General features: G+C 35.0%; 1 protein-coding gene across 1 annotated transcript in view; it reads right to left on the bottom strand.

The window, feature by feature from the left end:
* Positions 1 to 19,080, bottom strand: part of Zeb2 (zinc finger E-box binding homeobox 2) — a 135,262-nt gene that overhangs the window by 21,680 nt on the left and 94,502 nt on the right. The window contains 1 exon segment of the mRNA XM_070023618.1: positions 17,528 to 17,599. Coding sequence (XP_069879719.1) covers positions 17,528 to 17,599 — 72 coding nt within the window.

Raw genomic sequence — 19,080 nt, 5'->3', positions numbered from 1 at the left:
AGAAGTAGCAAAGAAAGTTGATGGGTTGAGAAGATGAGAAAAGCTTTACTGGAGAGAGTATGAAGGGTAATCCACTCTAGAGCTTGGGAGAGAAACAGCACTTTCAAGGTTGTGAGAAATGGATGGAGAATGGACATTTTAGGACTTCAAAGGACAGTGCTAGAGTGCTGAAGGAAAGGAGGCCTTCAGGATGCTAGAATGCAGGGGAACAGGAACCAGACCAGGTAGCAGCCCTGCTGTTAAAAACTTGAATTTTTAATTCTAATATAAATGTAAAACCACTGAAGTGAGGAAGATGGTTGCCTGGATGTAATGACATGATGGCCATTTGTAATGACAGTTTGGGTATAGTTTAATAGGGATCAGAGAAAGAGAAAAAAAAGTGAGGGTTAGTAGGCTCCTGCCTTGAACAGCTGAAAGATTGGGAATTAGTGATGGAGATGAAGAGAAGTAGCTGGATTTGAAAGATATTTAAGAAGTCAATTCCTAAGTCTTCAGGAATAACTACATGTGTAAAGGGAGAGATGCTAATATATCTCCTTCAAGTTTAGAACTTTCTAATTTAATGGACTGTTAGTGACATCCACCAAAGCAGGGGACACCAGAATTCTAAAAGGAGTTGAAATTATGGATAATTATATGAAAACAAAAAAGAAAAGAAGAAAGAAAATGAGGTTAAATAACACTTTGAGGATCTAGATGATAACCATCTTGAATTATTTTAAAGACTAACTTTGACAAGAACAGCAGTTTCAAGACATGCATTTCCTTGGAATATAGGTTTGAAATGTGTATAATGGATTAAAAGGTCATACCTTGAAATTTTGCTTAAATCATTTCTTAGATGAATTTAATAGATGAATAGGGGAATTAGTTAAGATTGAGTTTCTGCTGCTAAATTCACAATGCCATGGGTGCTTTCAAAAGGATGCTTGATTGCTGGTAACTGTGATAATGTCATTGAATTTGCATTACTGAGTCCCTAGGGAACATGTGGAAACTGCCAACTTAAATTAACTATTTGTGCATTGTTTTAGATCATCAACATAATTTCACATCTATGAAAGCCACTTTTGTTTTTAATGAAAAGGTAGATCAAATATAAATGTTTTTGACCAACTTAGCTGATTTCATAAGGAACCAACATCTTTTTCAGTCCTATGACAGTTCAAAGTCACAGTATTTTCAACATAGTTGAATGTCATAGCTCCTTTCTGAACTCACACCTACTAGAAGGTCACTGAATGTTTAAGACATGATTTACTTAAGCTTTTCAAGAACATTATCTAACTTAATGACCTTACTGTAACCCAGTAAACATAGATGGATGTATCCTAATTTTATCTTGATATTTCAGCAATTATTTGAATTATCTGGCTATCTTTGCATGAATTTTCATTTGCATATGAATGTTTCCATCTGAAATGTAATCAAATGCAAATTCAATTGGATTTGCATTAATAGTCTGGGCTTAAAAGAGAATAAAATTCTGATTTTTCTGGATAGGCAAACTAAACTACATCTAGATATAGTTTTGGTGTTTGGCTAGGCAATTCAAATGACAGATCAAATTGCACTTTGCTATATTTTTATGTCAAATGAGATGGGTACAGAGGACATCAAACCATGTGTTCTATTTAAGAATAATCTTCAATCATTTATGTATGTTGAACATTGAGCATATTGTCTAGAAACCAGTAGTCTCTCAAGAATTATTTATGGAATAAATGTGGAACAAATTGTATCTTTAACACTAGTTTTGGTGTAGAGGACCTTTAGTAAAGGAGGCATAATATAAGATACCTATAATAGAGCTAGGGATTCAGGCCCTTACTTAGCTGACAATTTAGATAACTGTAGGGAAATGGGATGCCATGTGTTAGTGATCATAAATGCATGCAAACACTAGGGATCAGAAGAGTATTCAAAAAGAGATTCATGGGGCTCGGAAGGTGGCTCAGTGGTACAGTGCTTGCCTTGCATACATGAAGCCCTGGGATCGATTCCTCAGCACCACATAAACAGAAAAGGCTGGGAGTGGCACTGTGGCTCAAGTGGTAGAGCGCTAGCCTTGAGCAAAAGAGCTCAGGGACAGTGCCTATGCCTAGAGTTCAAGCCTATGACTGACAAAAAAAAAAAAAAAAAAAAAAAAAAAAGAGCCTCATGAAGAAGATGCTATCAAAATTGGTTCTATCAATTTTTTTCATTCGGTATAGATATACTACTGGAAATATATATTATATAATACCTATCTAGAGTCACTTAAAGTGAGTTAAAGTGTAACTTGACATGAACTAGGTCATAATGACCCTAAATCACCATAAATACAGTATAGTTTTTCCCCAGGGTTCTTTTTACTATGGGCACTAATAACAGAGTTTTTCTGCCCAGTAGTATATTTCCTTTGCCTAGAAATAGCTATTGCCAAGCCTTTAGGGACCCAGGAAACGCCTATGTTTTAGGGTGATCCTGACCTTAGCCACAGTTGATTTGAGGTACATTTGAGGTAAGCCATCTTAGACCTCTATTTTCTAGTCAAACCATTGATTTAGGTCATGGTTGGGCAATGGATCTTCTAAGATGAGTACCAAGCTATTACTTTTCCCATTCAATAATTGTAGCTACAAGATATAGATGGAAGATTTTTTTTTTCATTTAGAAAAGGGAGAAAATGTAGCAAGAAAATAAAATCACATAGATGCCATATCCTGCCAGTGCATTTCTAACTGTTCTTCAGGCCAAGTTTCATCTTCCAATGGCTATAGTGTTTACCTGGTCTGAAAACCAAGAAAGTTCCTTTACTACTTAAAGCTAAGTTGTACTTTTGTCTCTGAAAACCAAAATTTCTGTTTAGCACTGGAACAAATAATGAGTTTAAATTTTGCTTCCTTTCAAAATTGTTGGGAAGAATAAAGGTCTGATTATAGTTGAAAGTTTGAGTTTTTGTTTTTACAAAACATTTGTAATATTAGGTAGTGGACACAGGAATGAGATAGGAAATTTGCTAGAAAGTTCAGAATTCCCTATTGTATTTTTGTAGTATAAAATCAACCTCATTTTCATTCTTTCTGTAATCCTCTTCATTCCCTAGCCTTCTTAGAAAAACTGCCAAAATACACTGACAAAGAATATTTGTGTGGTATTTATCATCAAACCATAACAAAAAATTGCAGGAAATCTCAAGTCATTTCTTCCCATACCTTCTCCAGAGATTTTGCATTTAGTCCTAAAATTTACCCTACTATCATGCAAATATCTCAACCTTCCCTGAGATTAGGTAAACTTTCCTCTATCCACAAAAAAGGCTTCATTAATTAAAAATGTTTCCTTATGGCCATATCTATTATATATTATTAGACAAATTTCTATGTGCTTTCACATAAATAGAGTATCAAATTTTGGAAGTATGTCAGTTACGCTCACTATCCTTGCTTATGAATGAGGCATTCATAAATAGCTTTACAGCTATCTTACATATATATTGATATTTTTAGGTAAATAATGATGAATATCAATATGGATTGACTTTAAACAAGATTGCCTGAAAACAAGGAATGTTAATAGAACTCTAAATATAAGAGAATTATTGATTGGTTCTTAAACCAGTCAGTTTCCATAATTGAATAGTGGGTTTTATTTAGTGTTTCTAGGTAGTTAAATTGCAGTGTGGTCCTGATGCCTGTCTTTTTCTTCTTTTCTGGTTTTCCCTTTGCCATTTGTATTATTTGTTTACTATATTTACCTAGGAATGTTGTTATTCTGATGTCATTTTTTTATCCTGCATATTCTAAATTTTCATTGAAACTTGAGGAAATTTATTTGAATATTATGTTGAACCATTATGATGATCATGACAATGAATAAATCATTCCTTTGGACAAGAAAGTATTATGGAGAGCCCAGAAGAGCTGTAACAAGGTTATATAAAAAAACTGAGTTGGAATATTCACCCATCTCTTTGTTAGTACTGGTTCATTGAATGCTTGTTAGAACGAGTGTGTTTAGGATGAGGGCTTGGTACTGACTTGTGTTTTCCTACTTCCTTGATTCTCATATCTGGAGACATATACAAAAAGATAGTATTCCTGAAAAATACAGATGTAAAAATACATAATATATATGTAAAAAACAATAGATGTTTATATAAAATGCTTTATATCCTTAGTGTGATGTAGCAATTATGTTATAATGTGGCATTTATGTACTTCACTATATTAATGTAAAGGAACCCGAAGAAGCCAAATAATATGTACTTATATCCCACATATTTTGGAAAAATGTCTTTTTATTAATATCTTATATAAGAAGACAGAAAATATCTTTTTAAAAAATATTCTGTCATTTGTATTAAACATTTTACTCTAAAGAAGCACACATCATTTGCTGAAGTATATAAATTCTCATGGTTATTTCATTTAAAGTTCATCAACGAATATGTGTTTCCTATGTACATTTTTTCAGAAGGTTTCCAAATTACACATTGGCACTAGATGTCTAAAAACAACCAAGAGGGAGGAAGAGGATCTTTTTCTCATTGCACATCTACATGAAAGCGTCTCAGAGCCTCCGACTGGTACAGAGGAATATATGAAGCCAGAAAAGGGTCGTCAAGAGCAACAGAGGACAGAGTCTTGGCTACTCTGCCAATCCCTGCTCTGATATGACTTTCTCCAGGGAACACATATTCAGATGCCAATGAAAGTTCCCTGTGTGTAAGAACTTTCATGGAGAGAGGTGAAGAATGAACAGGGGGTGGGAATTTGTAGTAGTCTGCAGGATCAAATATCTCCCACACCAGCAGGAAGTAGCTCAGTCAGGGACAGAGTCTAATTTTAAAGTTGGATTTTATATTAGGGGATTGTGAACATCAAGATTTATAGACTACTAACTTTAGACAATTTTGATGGCTATGTATCACTGCAGAAAGATTCAGAGTCCGATTTTTAAAAATAATTCCTTAAGTTAGACAACATATGTACTTCGAATTGCTATATTACCAATTTTAGATGATTTTGTTATATTTTAGAGAGATTCACAAAGTCAGGAGATTTTGTTTGGAAATTTGTGTGCTCTTTACATATGCTTTTTGTAGAGAGACATACAAGAGTCTGTAGTTCTCTCTAGGATATTCAATGATTTTTCTAGGGTTAGCAGTTTGTACCTTAAAAAGCAGTTGAAGAAATTATGATTTGTGCCCAGTTTAAGAACCATTACTTCTGCTTCAAGTGGCCAAATAAGATCTCTCTAGTAACATGGTTTTGAGAAATATCATGGAATTATTCCCAGGTCACTTTTCTCCCAGGTAATTTCTCTAACCATCTCAACATGACTTCATACCCTCTTCTTTACTTACTGAATGCCACCTCAAATGCCAAATAGTTCTGTATCACAGTATATTGTAGTCTTTCCCTTACATACAATGAACTGGTGGAAGCATAATGTGTCTTATTTAGCCTTGGATCTCAAGTGCTTAGTTCACTGCCTGGAATACAGTGATTGCTCAATAATTGAATGCTCAAAGTAGGTCCTAGACTTTAGACTCTTCATTTGGGCTTACTTATTTTATGTTTTGAATCTCTATTTCCTCCTCTGTAAGATGAGTCATTACGTTCCTTCTGGAATATCCTGAAAGTTCCAGAATTCCATACTTTCGATTAATTAATTGCCATAGCCAATTTGTTTTTCATTCCCTAGGTACGCTCAGGATGTTTAATCTGTATCCTTTTCAATTAAAAACTGAGAACAACAGAGCATTCTGATGAGGGAGCTACATACAAAGATTCAGAAAAAAAATATTTGGGGAGGTGGCTAGAAACCATAGGCAACCTCATAAGGAAAACAGTGCTTATTAAATATTTGTTGACTGAAAGGAGGCACTCAAGAAGCTTAGAATATTCGCTATTTCTTGTAGGAACTCTTGCTGTGAAGTGGAGATAGCTGCTACTAATCGCAAACAAAGCTAATAAAACTGCAGTATTCATTAGGCAGGAAGTGAACAAGCTCTTCTTGGTGCACTGATTATGGTCTGTACCTGACCCATCGCTGTCCCTACCCTGCCAAGAACTCCTTCTTCATTTTGCTTCTTCCTTTCCGTTATTTAAAAATCTCCATGTACGAACTTTATTAAAAAAAAATTAAACTGATGATTTGGCTGGAGGACGAAATTATTCCAATCTATAAAACATATAAACAAGAAGAAAATGACATGCTTTATAATAGTATGACTCCTTCCTTGTTAAAATACTTAGGTACTAATTGAATTATCTGGCCTTGTACAATTGATTAACTCTACACATGCACTCAACTCTTGCTGAGAAATAACTGATGATCAAACTTTTGTGGCCTCTACCAATGGTACAAAGCTAGCTAATTTAACATTTTTTAATTTAAAATCCATGTCAGGGAAATAAGAATTGGGAGTTATTAAACTCAGAAGATAATAAGGATGTAAAATCTTTCTTACTCTTGGTATGCTAATGATAGATGCACAAAACTTATGCTTAAAGAGGCCTACTTGCTTGCTAGTCTACTAACCTTATCACTGATAGGACCAGACTAGGGAGTTTGTGTCTTGCATCCCTGGGTTTCTTGCTCAAAAAAGATGTTCAATCTAAACTTTGATTTTATTCGGAATCTAGTTGCTTGAGTGACACTTCTGGAAGAATCTTGCAAATTTGAACTAATTTGTGTTTCTATATTTCAGTAGTGTATCACTGATCTCACTTCTTTCCACATGTTTTTTTCTCTACTATTGGTTTAATTTTTTTTGTGAGGTATAATCAGCTCCAAGAACAAAATGAAACAGCAGAATCCATTATTCAACAACTGTTAGGAGTTTTAAGACAGCAACAGCACAGCAATCAAGTATGAGGCTCATTAGGTCCCAGGATCTATCGTTGTTATGCAGGTGACACACCTCGTAAGCTAGCCTTGTGTTTAGTAACAGGCCTCCCAAAGATCTCCCATTCCCATACCACCTAGAACAGTCTAATCCACTTTCATGCTTCCCAGTGCAATTTCATTAGGAGAAAGGGTAGGATGAGGTGAAGTCCAAAATTTGAAGTCTAATTTCTTCACTTAACAGCTGACACACTAAGGTACAGCAAGGTTAATGATTCAAACAAAGTTACACAACTAATTTCTGGAAGAGTTAGAAAATTCACACATCTTGACTCAGACCATTGTTCTTTCTACTATACCATAATAATTCAATATAAGAGGTAATAATTTGGTATGGAGACCTCATCATTATTTAATTATCTCTGAGTTGGTACCATTTTAAAAAGTTCTAAATGATGAAAAAAATCATAGTGACTTTATAAGTAATTCTAAACACCATATTATTGCACCATAAAATTAGTACAGCTAACTAAAGAGCCTACTTTAATGTGTGTAGATATATAATATTAATTTTCTTTCTCTTTGTGTTTGTGTGTGTGTGTGTGTGTGTGTGTGTGTGTGTGTGTGTGTGTGTGTGTGTGTGCTTGGAGCTTTTGTACTCAAGGCTGATGCTCTACCATTTGAACCACAGCTATCCTTCTAGCTTTTTGGTGATTAATTGAAGATAACAATCTGATGTCCTTTCCTGCCTGGGTTGGCTTTGAACCTCGATTCTCAGATTATCAGCCACCTGAGTACCTAGGATTACAGGTGTAAGCCTCAGGCCCCTGGCTTTTTTCTCTTTTAAATTTACTTTTTCTCATGTGATATATACATATATATGTGTGTGTGTGTGTGTGTGTGTGTGTGTGTGTAGCTATATAATTATATAATAAAATTCTATGCCTCCATCAGGAAGAATGACACCGCCTCATTTGTTAGGAAATGGAAAGACTTGGAAAAACTTATATTAAGTGAAATAAGCCAGACTCAAAGAAACATAGGTCCCATGGTTTCCCTTATCTGCAATAACTAGTATATGTCTAGGACAAGCAGAAAAGGTCAAAAGCTATGTTCATATGACCATATAAGCTGATGCTAATCAAAATGAACCCTAAGATAGGGACACAAGAGATTTTATCTTTCTTGCTGTTCTTTTTAATGTACTTATAATGTACTATGAGACTTTTTTTTGTTTCTTTGATATGTTCTTCCCCCATGGTACAACCCCTGTTGTTACTGTATTTGATTCTGATGTCCTGCATCTTGTATATACATTTTTCTAATTTGGGGAGGGGAAGGGAAATAATGAAATGCTGAAATAAGGATACAAGATGACCCATTGTAGCAATGAGATATACAGACACGATGTTGAAAACTAACTTTACAACTTTGTGGGGCCGGGGGGAGGAAGACAGAGAAGGGACCGGGAAGGAATTGGGGAGGTGGGGAGGAAAGGGATGGTAGGGGAAAAATAAAGGAGGGGGTAACAATGCTCAATAGGGAATGGACTCATTACCTAGCTCATGTAACTGTCACCCCTCTTAAGTATCTGTGCAATAAAAAATATTAAAATTTTACTTTTTCTCACCTTAGTCCTCTTTTCTTGTTTATTTTAAATTAATATGTAGTACCTTTACTCTTCTGAATTTTATACATTACTTCATTTTTTAAAAAGTCTTTAGCTTGGGAGCTGGCTACTCAGGAAGCTGAGATCTGAGGCTCACAGTTTGAAGCCAGCCCAGTCAGAAAAGTCCTTGAGACTCTTATCTCCCATAAACTACTCAGAAAAAGCTGGAAGTGGCATTGTGGCTTAAGTGGTAGAGCACTAGCCTTGAGCACAAAGAGGCTCAGGGACAGCACCCAGACCCTGAGTTGAAACCCCAAGACTGGCAAAAGAAAAAAGAAAAAAAGAAAAAAAAGAAAAATCTTTGGCTTGGATGATCCAGGCTTGAGCCTACTGAGAGCAAGAGGGAAGAGGAGATATGTAACAGTTCTTCAGATTTTCTGCTCAAGAGAGTTATTTAAAATATTTCTTTAGTATGTAAGGATTGTATTTTCCTAATATGAGTATTGTTTATTTGTAATCAAGTTTCTAAGTGTATTCACTAAAGAATAACTTTCCAGTGCACCTTTCAATGGGGAAATATTATTAGCTATTATTTTTTATTAGATATGTTATGGTTATGTTAAATAAAAAATGTCTGCAGTTTAACATAGGGTGAGAGACCAAAAAAAGAACTTTATTCACGGTTCATTTTGCTTTTCCATTTCACATACTACTTGTTTTTCCCCCACATGCTTAATGACATACTCCCACATGCGTTCCACTTCTTCAGATTAAATGAAACTGTGTCATCCCTTGGTAATATCCCATCCCTCACAGATCTGTCCTGCGAAAACCTTCCTGCTTGCATCTGTCTTAGTGCATAGAGTAAAGAGACTGGGTGAAGATACTCCTGAATTCACATTGCCAGTTCAAAACAGTGTTGCCTCTTCTTTCAAATTAACTCTTTGTTTTTTAATTCACCAATTCAACTGTATAAATCACTGTGCCTTTTTAGAGGAATTTGGAGCAATGCAAGTTTAATGTCTGTCTTCAAAGAGCCTCCACTGTCAGCTGAGGCACAGTTCCTAACTTGCTGGGTAGTCCAGGATGACTTCAAACTTGTCATCTTCCTGACTCAGTATCGTGACAGTGAATCTCCTTTGGCCATTGCATTTTCCATGCTGCTCACAAAAATGCCTTACACTTAGTAGGTCCTCAACAAGTAACCATTTACTTGAAAAAGTATGAGGCTATAATTATTTATTTGCAATTTTGTTGTTATGTCTTTAAGAATACTTTTCCTACTGGCATTACAAAATTTTATGTCCCCTAAAAGCAAGAAATAAGTTTTCTGTTTCCTTAAAGGTGTTTTTTCCCTCAAGCGTCAGCTCAAATTCTATCTATAACAAACACTGGAAGGAATGAGTATGAGCATCAGTGGTTGTTAAAATAGACCAATGTTTTAAGAAAAATGTTTCCTGGTAGTAGTTAGTTATCAAATAAGAGGGGGGGGGGAGAATATTTTATTGCTTTTATCATCATTTTATAGAAATATTATTAATACTACCAAATCTTCCTCCTCTATAATTAAGAATGCTAATTAAAGATGAAATGAGATAGAAGACTCATTGGATAGATGGAGGTAGTTTTAGTGACCTTTCTAACTAATACCTTAAATTTCACATTTGAAACTTTAACTTTCACCTTTGAATTTCAAATGTGGCAACAAAATAGTAAAAAGAATTTGTCCAATTTTTCTATGGAGTTTTCTAGGTAGTCAAATTGTCAAAGGTTCTCAGGATTGCCAGTTTGTCTGTTGTTACAAATGCTTATGTAGGTAGGAAACTGTTCACAACACATTCATTTCTTCATAACTAAAAATACTTAAGGCTTAGTTATACATGCAAATAGACTAGTAAAACAAAATAAGAACATGAACAACTATCTTTTAGATATTTTCTATATATTTTTTAAAGTGGCATGGCATCCAATCTCTAAAATGAGGCCTGTACACAGAATCATTTATTCTAGTTACTGGTATAAAAATGAAGGCTAATCAATTAGGTACTCCATATCCTGTAACCAGTAAATGGGAGAGACAAAATTCAATTATGGGCTGCTCCAAAATGAAGGCATCTCATCTGTAAAATAATTTATATTTTATGTTTGTTGAGACACATTTTATGACTATAGTTAGAGTACATATACATAGTTCCTAGACAAGAATTTTTTTGTGTAAAATTAAGACCTTAATCAAGAGTGACAGTGCATGCCTATAATCCCGGCTTCTCAGGAGGTTGAACAGGAAGACTGTTCAAAGCAAGCCTAGGTTTTATTATGTGACTGTGTCTCAAGAATAAACTAAAGAATGTTTGGGATGGGGTGTAGTCAAGGATATAGAACTAGCATGACTGAAGCTCCGGGGACCATCCCTGGAAACACACACATACACACACACACACACACACACACACACACACCACTATCTAATACAAATCACACACCTATAAATTTAAAACAAACAAACAAAAATCTAAATTGAGATCTAAGTTGGCCTTACCCAATTTCTTGGTGTTAGGTATATTTTATTTTTTTCACCCAACAGAAAGGGTGAAGATGCATATGGTTATTAATAGCCTTTTCTAACTGAAGTATCTTGTCTGTGTGAATATAACTTTCATACTTTCAAAGAGGAAAACATCAAGGGCTATTTGAGTCCTGATGTGTACGTAGAATTGCATTAATGCTAGAGGCTATGCACCTAAGATAGATCTTGTTACTCCTATCATGCAGGCAAACTCACTTTTAAAATGATCCTAAGTTTTTTCAATGTTCCTTCTCCTCCTTCTCCTCCTCCCTTTGCCCCCTCCTCCTTCCTCTTCATTTTTCCATTCCTGGGGCTGGACCTCAGGGCCTGGGCACTGTCCCTGAGCTTCTTTTGCTCAAGACTAGTGCTCTATCACTTGAGCCACAGCGCCATTTCCAGCTTTTTCTGAGTCTCACGGGCTTTTCTGCCTGGGCTGACTTTGAACTGCAATCCTCAGATCTCAGCCTCCTAAGTAGCTAGTATTTTAGGTATTAGCCACCAGTGCCCAATTCCTTCTTATTCACAAAGTGTGTTTGTAAAAGGCGCTTTTTTTTTGTTTTATAGCTAAAAGCATTCTTTTAAAAAAGGCAAAACATTTAGGCTAGGCATGGAAGGCTAGGCACAGAAAGTGATTATCCAGCTATGTAGTATTTTGTTGGAGGCTAGCCTAAGCAAAAACTGGGGAGACTTCACCACAACTAACAGGTTTGGTGAGGTCTGAAATCTCTGATCAATGGGAGTCTAAGGTAGGAGGATCTCAATCTGAGGTTTAGCCCCATAAGGTGAAAAATAAACTAAAATAAAAGGGGCTTGAGACGTGACCCAAATGGTGTAGTAGTGGCTACCAAGTGTTTACACCTGAGATCAAACCCTAGTACTACCAAAAAAATAAGAGTCAGCAAGTGGAAAAAGGTTTCATACAAATCAAGTTTGCAATACTTATGTTGTTATATATCAAGAGGCTGAGCACTGAGAGTCATGGTTTGCAGTCAACCCAGGAAGGAAGTTGTGAGACTGTTAACTCCAATTAACCACTAAAAAACCAGGAAGTTCTTCCACTTGGCTCAAGTGGTAGTCTTGAGTAAAAACAGCTCAGGGATAGTGCCTCGGCTCCAAGTTCAAGCCTGAGAAGTAACAAAAAATAAAAAATAAAAATAAAATAAATTGATTTTCTAGATGGCTTTATTGCTTTTTGTGCTTGCCTTTAACAAGTTTATCTCAAGAACATATGTCCTGGTTTTAGTTTTTTTTAAATACTCACTCAATTTCCTCCATAGTAATACTCTCTCCTACTATAGGATTTTTCTTTTAAAAATCAGAGTGCATTTGTTCTCCATCAAATATTTATTCATTCATTCTTCATTCGCTTGTTCATTCATGAATTTATTCAACCAGTCAGAAAGTCCCATATGTGTGTTCATCGCTGAACTGAGTGCTTTGAGGCAAATGGAATAGTGCTTTTCTTAAAGTCAATAGTTTTGGTACCTTACTAATGTATGTTATTTATTTAATTACCTCAGCAATCCTATGAAGTAGATACCATGAAAATCTACCTCTGTTTTTCAGGTGAAGAAATGGCTTGTTTTCATGAAATTAAGTGAATGGCTACAGACAACAAAAAGAAAGACAATTCCACCTACTAAAATTTATGCCACACCTTAGGGCTGTGGGATTTCAGAGAAGGAAGAGATTGATGTGGTTTGAGGAGCTCAGAGTTGACCTCATGAAGGAAATGGGATGTGAGTTAACCTTGAAAAACAGAAAGTGAATGGAATTTCAATAAGTAAAAGAAAGGAATGAGAGTTTCGTGTCTGAAAAAATAGGGGAGACTGAAAGATAAGTATAAATATGATTTTGTAGATAGGACCCAGGGCAAGGTCTGATTAAAATGGATGACACTTTACACTGAATTGAAGAACAGTAGTTTTCCCTATAGATCTTAGAGGCCATTAAGGAAACTTGAAAAAAGATTATGGGAAAGATGTAGACTGCGACATTGATAGAGACAGACAGACATGCACACATAAGGCTGTATAGTTTGGGACAGTGGAAAGATAAGAGAAGAAAATATCTTGCTAGTTACTTTAGGCCAAGTATCAAAAATATATCACCCTAACATATGAAATGGGAGTTCAAGTGGTATTTGCCTTTTATTCACTCTCCCTAATTTCCTCAAAAACACTTGACCATCCTAGAATCAAAGTGGTATTAAAGTGACCAAAACCATAATGGTTCCCTGGATGAAGCTATCACTGCAGTTTGGAAGACCAAAGAATGTCAGCCAATAGATTGATGAGTGGACATGAGAAGAGAAAAGGAGGTGGCGCAAGTAGAAAGATGCAGTATTTCAAATGCACATGTAAAGATTTCAGGAACAAGAAGTAAACTTATGACTAGGATGAGAATATATATTTATTTTCTAAAAATCAAAACAACAACAAAAAAACCCAGAGCTATAAACAGAATCAAGCCCAAAGCATATTTGCTCAGCTTTCTTTTAGGTGTGGTTATTTGAAGAATTCAATTGAGTTAACCATTCTCATTTTTATAAACATTTCTTTCTTTGCTATGGATGTTTAAATTTGTTCTTTCTCCTTGCAATATTCAGTTTCTTCATTCAATGAATTTGATTTTTCTTTCTAAGAACTAGAAGCCCTACCTTCAACATTCTATTTACTTCTATTAATTTATTATCGATCAAAAATTTCATAGTCCTATGATGTGAAGTACTACCTGAATATATTTGCAGGATCCAAATCTCTATCTCTAGCCCTGGCTTCTTGGGTTTCAGTTCCTTATTTCCAATGAACATTCTCATATTTCTCTCTCTGTGTCTCTCTCTCTCCTCTCTCTCTCTGTCTCTGTCTCTGTCTCTCTCTGTCTGTCTCTCTCTCTCTGTGTAAAAGTTTAACATGAAAATAATTAAGTCATAAGGCTGGTTCAAGATCTCCTCAAAATTCAAACTTTTATTCTAAATATCCAGAAAGAGTAAGTATTGCTATATTCTAAACATATAGAAATGTAATCTTGAACCATTATACCTCAAGTATCCATAGGTTTAGTAGTTAAGAAGTCTTATTGTTAAATTTTCCCCTGTCATCACCCAAGGACAAATTTTCTATTATTTCATGCCTAAGTACAAGGCCTTCCACCTGGTGTCTAGAGTCCTTCCCACCCTCCACAGACTCATAGAATCATAACTTGACCCAGCCTTTTCTCTGGTGTTTTATATTCCCAACAGCTAACCTGAGCTTTCATGTCCAGCTTTATTTCCATAAATTGCCATAGTACCCATTGATAGAACCAAATCATTTCATTCACTGTCTCTGTATTAAAAACTGCCCTTTCTCATTGACATGCCTTACTTCTGCTAGCAAGCTCTTCCTCAGTCCATGGTTACTTAATGTGTACTTAGTTCAAATTCTACCTCTTTCATAAAACTTTACTTGCATATCCATTCCGTAGAATCTCTTCTATTTCTGTCATTCAAATAATTATGTGCCTACCATTTGTGGCATACTCATCATATATTTTCACTCATCATTTTCAAAGGTACTTTTATTATCTTTAAGTAGTTCTACAAGGGAGGTACCATTCAACAAAGCAGTTTATGAATACAGTGCATCGTGATCAATGTCACCCTTTCCAATTTTTTCCCATCTCTTCCAACTCACTTCTTCCCTCACTTTTCTTAAATTTTGTAGGATAGATATTGAACTTTTTGCTGCATTATCCCCCAGCTTCTTCTTCTTCTCTCTTCTTCTCTCTTTTTCTCTCTCCCTCTTCTCCTCCTCTTCTTCTTCTTTTCTTCTTTTCTTCTTCTTCTTCTTCCCTCCTCCTCCTCCTCCTCCTCCTCCTCCTCCTCCTCCTCCTCCTCCTCCTCCTCCTCCTCCTCCTCCTCCTCCTCCTCCTCCTCTCCTCCTCCTCCTCCTCCTCCTCCTCCTCCTCCTCCTCCTCTCCTCCTCCTCCTCCTCTCCTTTCCCCTTGACCCCAACCAACCTTTTCAAGAACCAGTTTCCTGCTGTTTATTTTGTTGAATTGTGATTTTTCCCTTCTAACTAGTTACACTAATTGAATTTTTCCTTGAATCTACTGTATTTCAGTCAATACATTTGTATATGCTTGAATACTACTCAAGGTATTTACTTAGATATTTAGATATTTATAGATGAATTCTAGCTTCCATATATGAGGGAAAACATACATCATTATTTTTCCATATGTATTAGGCTTATCTTCCAAGTTAGATAATAAATGAATTAGTCTTCCTTACCACCTTCCTCCGATACATACTCACAACAATAAATATACTGAAGCCATTCAATGGATACTTATTATTTTATTTATTGACTGAATATGTATGAACCATTAGGAACAGTATTATAGGAATAGGAAATCTTAAAGTCTGGTGAAAGGATATTCAGGATAGATTTTTAAATTTCTAGATAGGAACAATTTTGGCTAATCTTATTTTAGAATTTAAGTATATACAACAGGTACTAAATTATCCCTTGGTTGAGATTAATAAGATTTTTTAAATTGTGAAAATACTGTACAGATGAGTTACACAACCAACGTAATGAGTACATTTCTTATCAAGCATTGTTGCCTCCTCCTTTGTTTCCCCTTCCCATCCCTGCCCTCCCATCTCCTGCCCCCCCCACTTGTGAAACTTTGCTTATCAAGGAATTAAAATTGGCTTTCACTTGTGCTTAAAGCTGAAATTTAATATTAACTTTTTAAAAAAAGACATGAGGCCATTACTGATCTCAAATGTTGGGATATTATAGAGGCATTTAATACATGATATCATTTTGTCATATTTTTATATGAAGTTATTTGGTCTTGTCTCTATTTCTTCATGGCAATAATAACTGGAAACACACAGTATTAAAACTAGAATAATTCTTAGCATGAATTCTAAGTGAATTCTAGGGTGGAAACTAAGTTGCAAAAAAAAATTACCTGATTTACGAAGGTCATAATTTTGTTATTGCTAAAGCTGACTATAGAAATTCAAATTATCAGTCCCTAATTCTTTGCTTTCTCTATAACCATATAATGAACATTATTTGTATACTTTAAATTGACATACAAATGAATAAAAATTTCACAATAGTTTCTCATTATTTCTTTTTATACTAAAGAAAGTCAGTGTTGTTTACTAGCAAGGACATATAAAATAGAAACACAACATGAACAGTTTATTATGTGGACCAACACAGAGTGATACAAATGTCATCTCAATTATTTAAAGTTTTGAAACCATGAAACTACACATTTTTTCATTGATAAGTTGTTTAAAAGTTATGGTTTTTAAAAATTATTTTATTATTTGGAATGGTAATATGGAGGATTGTTTGAAACACTGAAAGTAATCTTATTCAGGAAAAGAGAGATAAACTTGGTGAGTTAGTGTAAGTTTGTACTGATAATGTAGAAAGTGAGAGAAGATGCTATTCAGTTTTTGGGGAAAGACATGGGGTGTTGCAATTGTCCTTAACCTCAATTCTGTAGGAAGAGTAGCGTTAAGACAAAAAGAAAAAAAAAATCGAAAAAACAAAAACCACTGTCTTACTACTGTTACGTTCTAGCTTTCTTACAATGAATAAGGAATTGATTTTCCTCTAAAACTTCTTCCTAGAACATATTATTTAGTGGAGGTAATAGAGGCAGGAATGAAAAATAAAGAAATAATTTAAAAGAACTCAGTCGATTGTTTTTGAGGAATGTTCATGGAATTTTGGCAACTTGAAAAAAAAATGCTCTACCACCTGCATTCTAGCATATCACTTAAATTCTCAATGGATGATATTAAGTGGTACTAATCAAGGCATATCAGATTCTAATTTTGAAATTATTTTTTTTTCTCCCCCCCCTTGAAATTATTTTTTATAGTCATTTAAAGTAAAAATATTACAAATTCACCCTAATTCATGCTGTGATATGACCCATTCATACAATTTAATATTCTTGAGCTTCACAGACAAGTAAGAGAGATGAGAATGAAAGACATGTTGTTTGCTTAATAAAACACTAAAATGAGCCAGAGGGCAGTGACCCATATTTGTAATACTAACTACTGAGAAGGCTAAGATCTGAGAATCAGGGTTTGAAGCCGGCCAGGACAAAAAATTCTGTGAGATTCTTAGGTCCAATAAACCACAAAAAAAGCTAGAAGTGGAGCTGTAGCTCTATTGTTAAAATACTAGTCAAGCAATGAAAGGAAAAAAGCTCAGGGACAGCGCTCAGGCCCTGAAGTTCAGGCCTCCAGACTGTCACAAATCAAAATAAAAACCAACAAGAAAACCAAACCAAAGCAAAGCAAAAACCCCACTAAAATGTTAAAAAAAAAAAAAAAAGTTGGATTTGAAACAAAAGCAGAGACCTGTGAAGGCTGACTTAACTTGTTAAGTCATGAAGACATACATGAACAGGCCAGTGTTTCCTTTCTTGACTCACTAAGTGTACATGATACAGGATACACATGTAGTGTAGTAAATATAACTTACCTGTACCATTGTTAACTGTGTTCTGGATCGTGGCTTCTGGCCCCATAGTGTCATAGTCTTCCTTCATTTCTTCTGTGGGGGAAAATTATCTTTAGCATTTGAAAATTGTAGAAAAGATTACTATGCTAAGCATGCCAAGCACAGGAACAAGGAAGATTCTTTTAAAGGAAACACAGAAAAGGCTTGTTGTAAACCTCTAAACAATAGCTTTGTTCAGGCAATTGAATGAATCCAATAGTGCTAGCTGCACAAGAACTTATTTACTTTAAGCATTACTGCAAGCTGTGAAAAACAGAGGTGCTTATTTGGAGCAAATGAAGGGCTTTTCTTCTGGTGGCAGTTCTACTGACAAACAGGGGTAAGATATTATTTTTTCAATAAGCGTCAAAAGCAACTAAGTATTTGTACTTATGAAGCTACACACTGGCAGTATGTCTCTGCTGCTCTGGGTGCTTAGTGGCAAGTCAGAATTTCCTTTTTTATTTTTATGTCTTTCTTTCTCTTTGAGATAGCTATGGTGGTGCTAATTGAGGCAAGCATATTTTTTTAAGCCCAAATTCTACATACCAAAACTTGGAATGACCAGTTTATAAATCAAACATTTCAGAGTATCAAAATACTTATTTCACCGAATCTTCTTTATTCTTTTCCCAATCCCTCAAAATTTTTTTCTCTTCTTTATCATTTGTGCCTCCACAGGTAATCATATGAGTTTTCTGAGGAATAATCTCTAGATACAACAATAGCTATGTTTCTGATTAAGATGAAAAAAATGTAACATTAAAGTTGAAGATTCATAAATAATTAAAAGCCATTTCAAAAACTGTAATGTTTTTAATTAAGGGAAAGTTTGAAAAATAGGAGAACTGTTGAATTTCTCTGCCTTCCAGAGTATGTTGGAAGGCAGAAAAAAAGATAGCTGCCATTTAAAAATTCCTGAAATAAGTAAATTACATGAGCTTTTTGAAATTGTAGTTTTATAATGACAATCTAATGAGGCCCATGTATGATCCAGGATGGAATAATCATTTTATTTAAATCAAGAAAAAAGTTTATAAATAAGACAATGAATTATTAAATTTATACTGGTCTTTGTTTGCTTATAATAGATTACCTTGATAGAGGTTTCTAGAAAACATTATAGCAAAAGTAATAAACATACATATAGATATTACAAAGGTTTATTTATTTCTTTATTGCCAGTCCTGGGGCTTGAACTCAGCGCCTGGACTCTGTCCCTGAGCTTCTCTGTGCTCAAAGCTAGTAATGGTCTACTACTTGGGCCACGGCATCACTTCCAGCTTCTTCTGTTTATGTGGTAACAAAGAATCGAACCCAGGGCTTGATGCATGCTAGGCAAGCACTCTACCACTAAGCTATATTTCCAGCCTTAAAATATATTTTGTAGTCATTATCCTGTGGTATATCTATTTATAGTATCAAAGCTAAAATATCATGGTCCTCTTTAAATAATTTAGCTGGGAACTAGGGGCTCATGCCTGTAATCCTAGCTACTCATAAGAGTGAGATTTGAGGATCATAGTTCAAAGCTA

The sequence above is a fragment of the Dipodomys merriami genome, unplaced genomic scaffold (assembly GCF_024711535.1).
Source record: "Dipodomys merriami isolate MVZ:Mamm:240054 unplaced genomic scaffold, mDipMer1.0.p SCAF_1, whole genome shotgun sequence".
Lineage (NCBI taxonomy): Eukaryota > Metazoa > Chordata > Mammalia > Rodentia > Heteromyidae > Dipodomys > Dipodomys merriami.
This window is presented reverse-complemented; position numbering and strand designations above follow the sequence as displayed.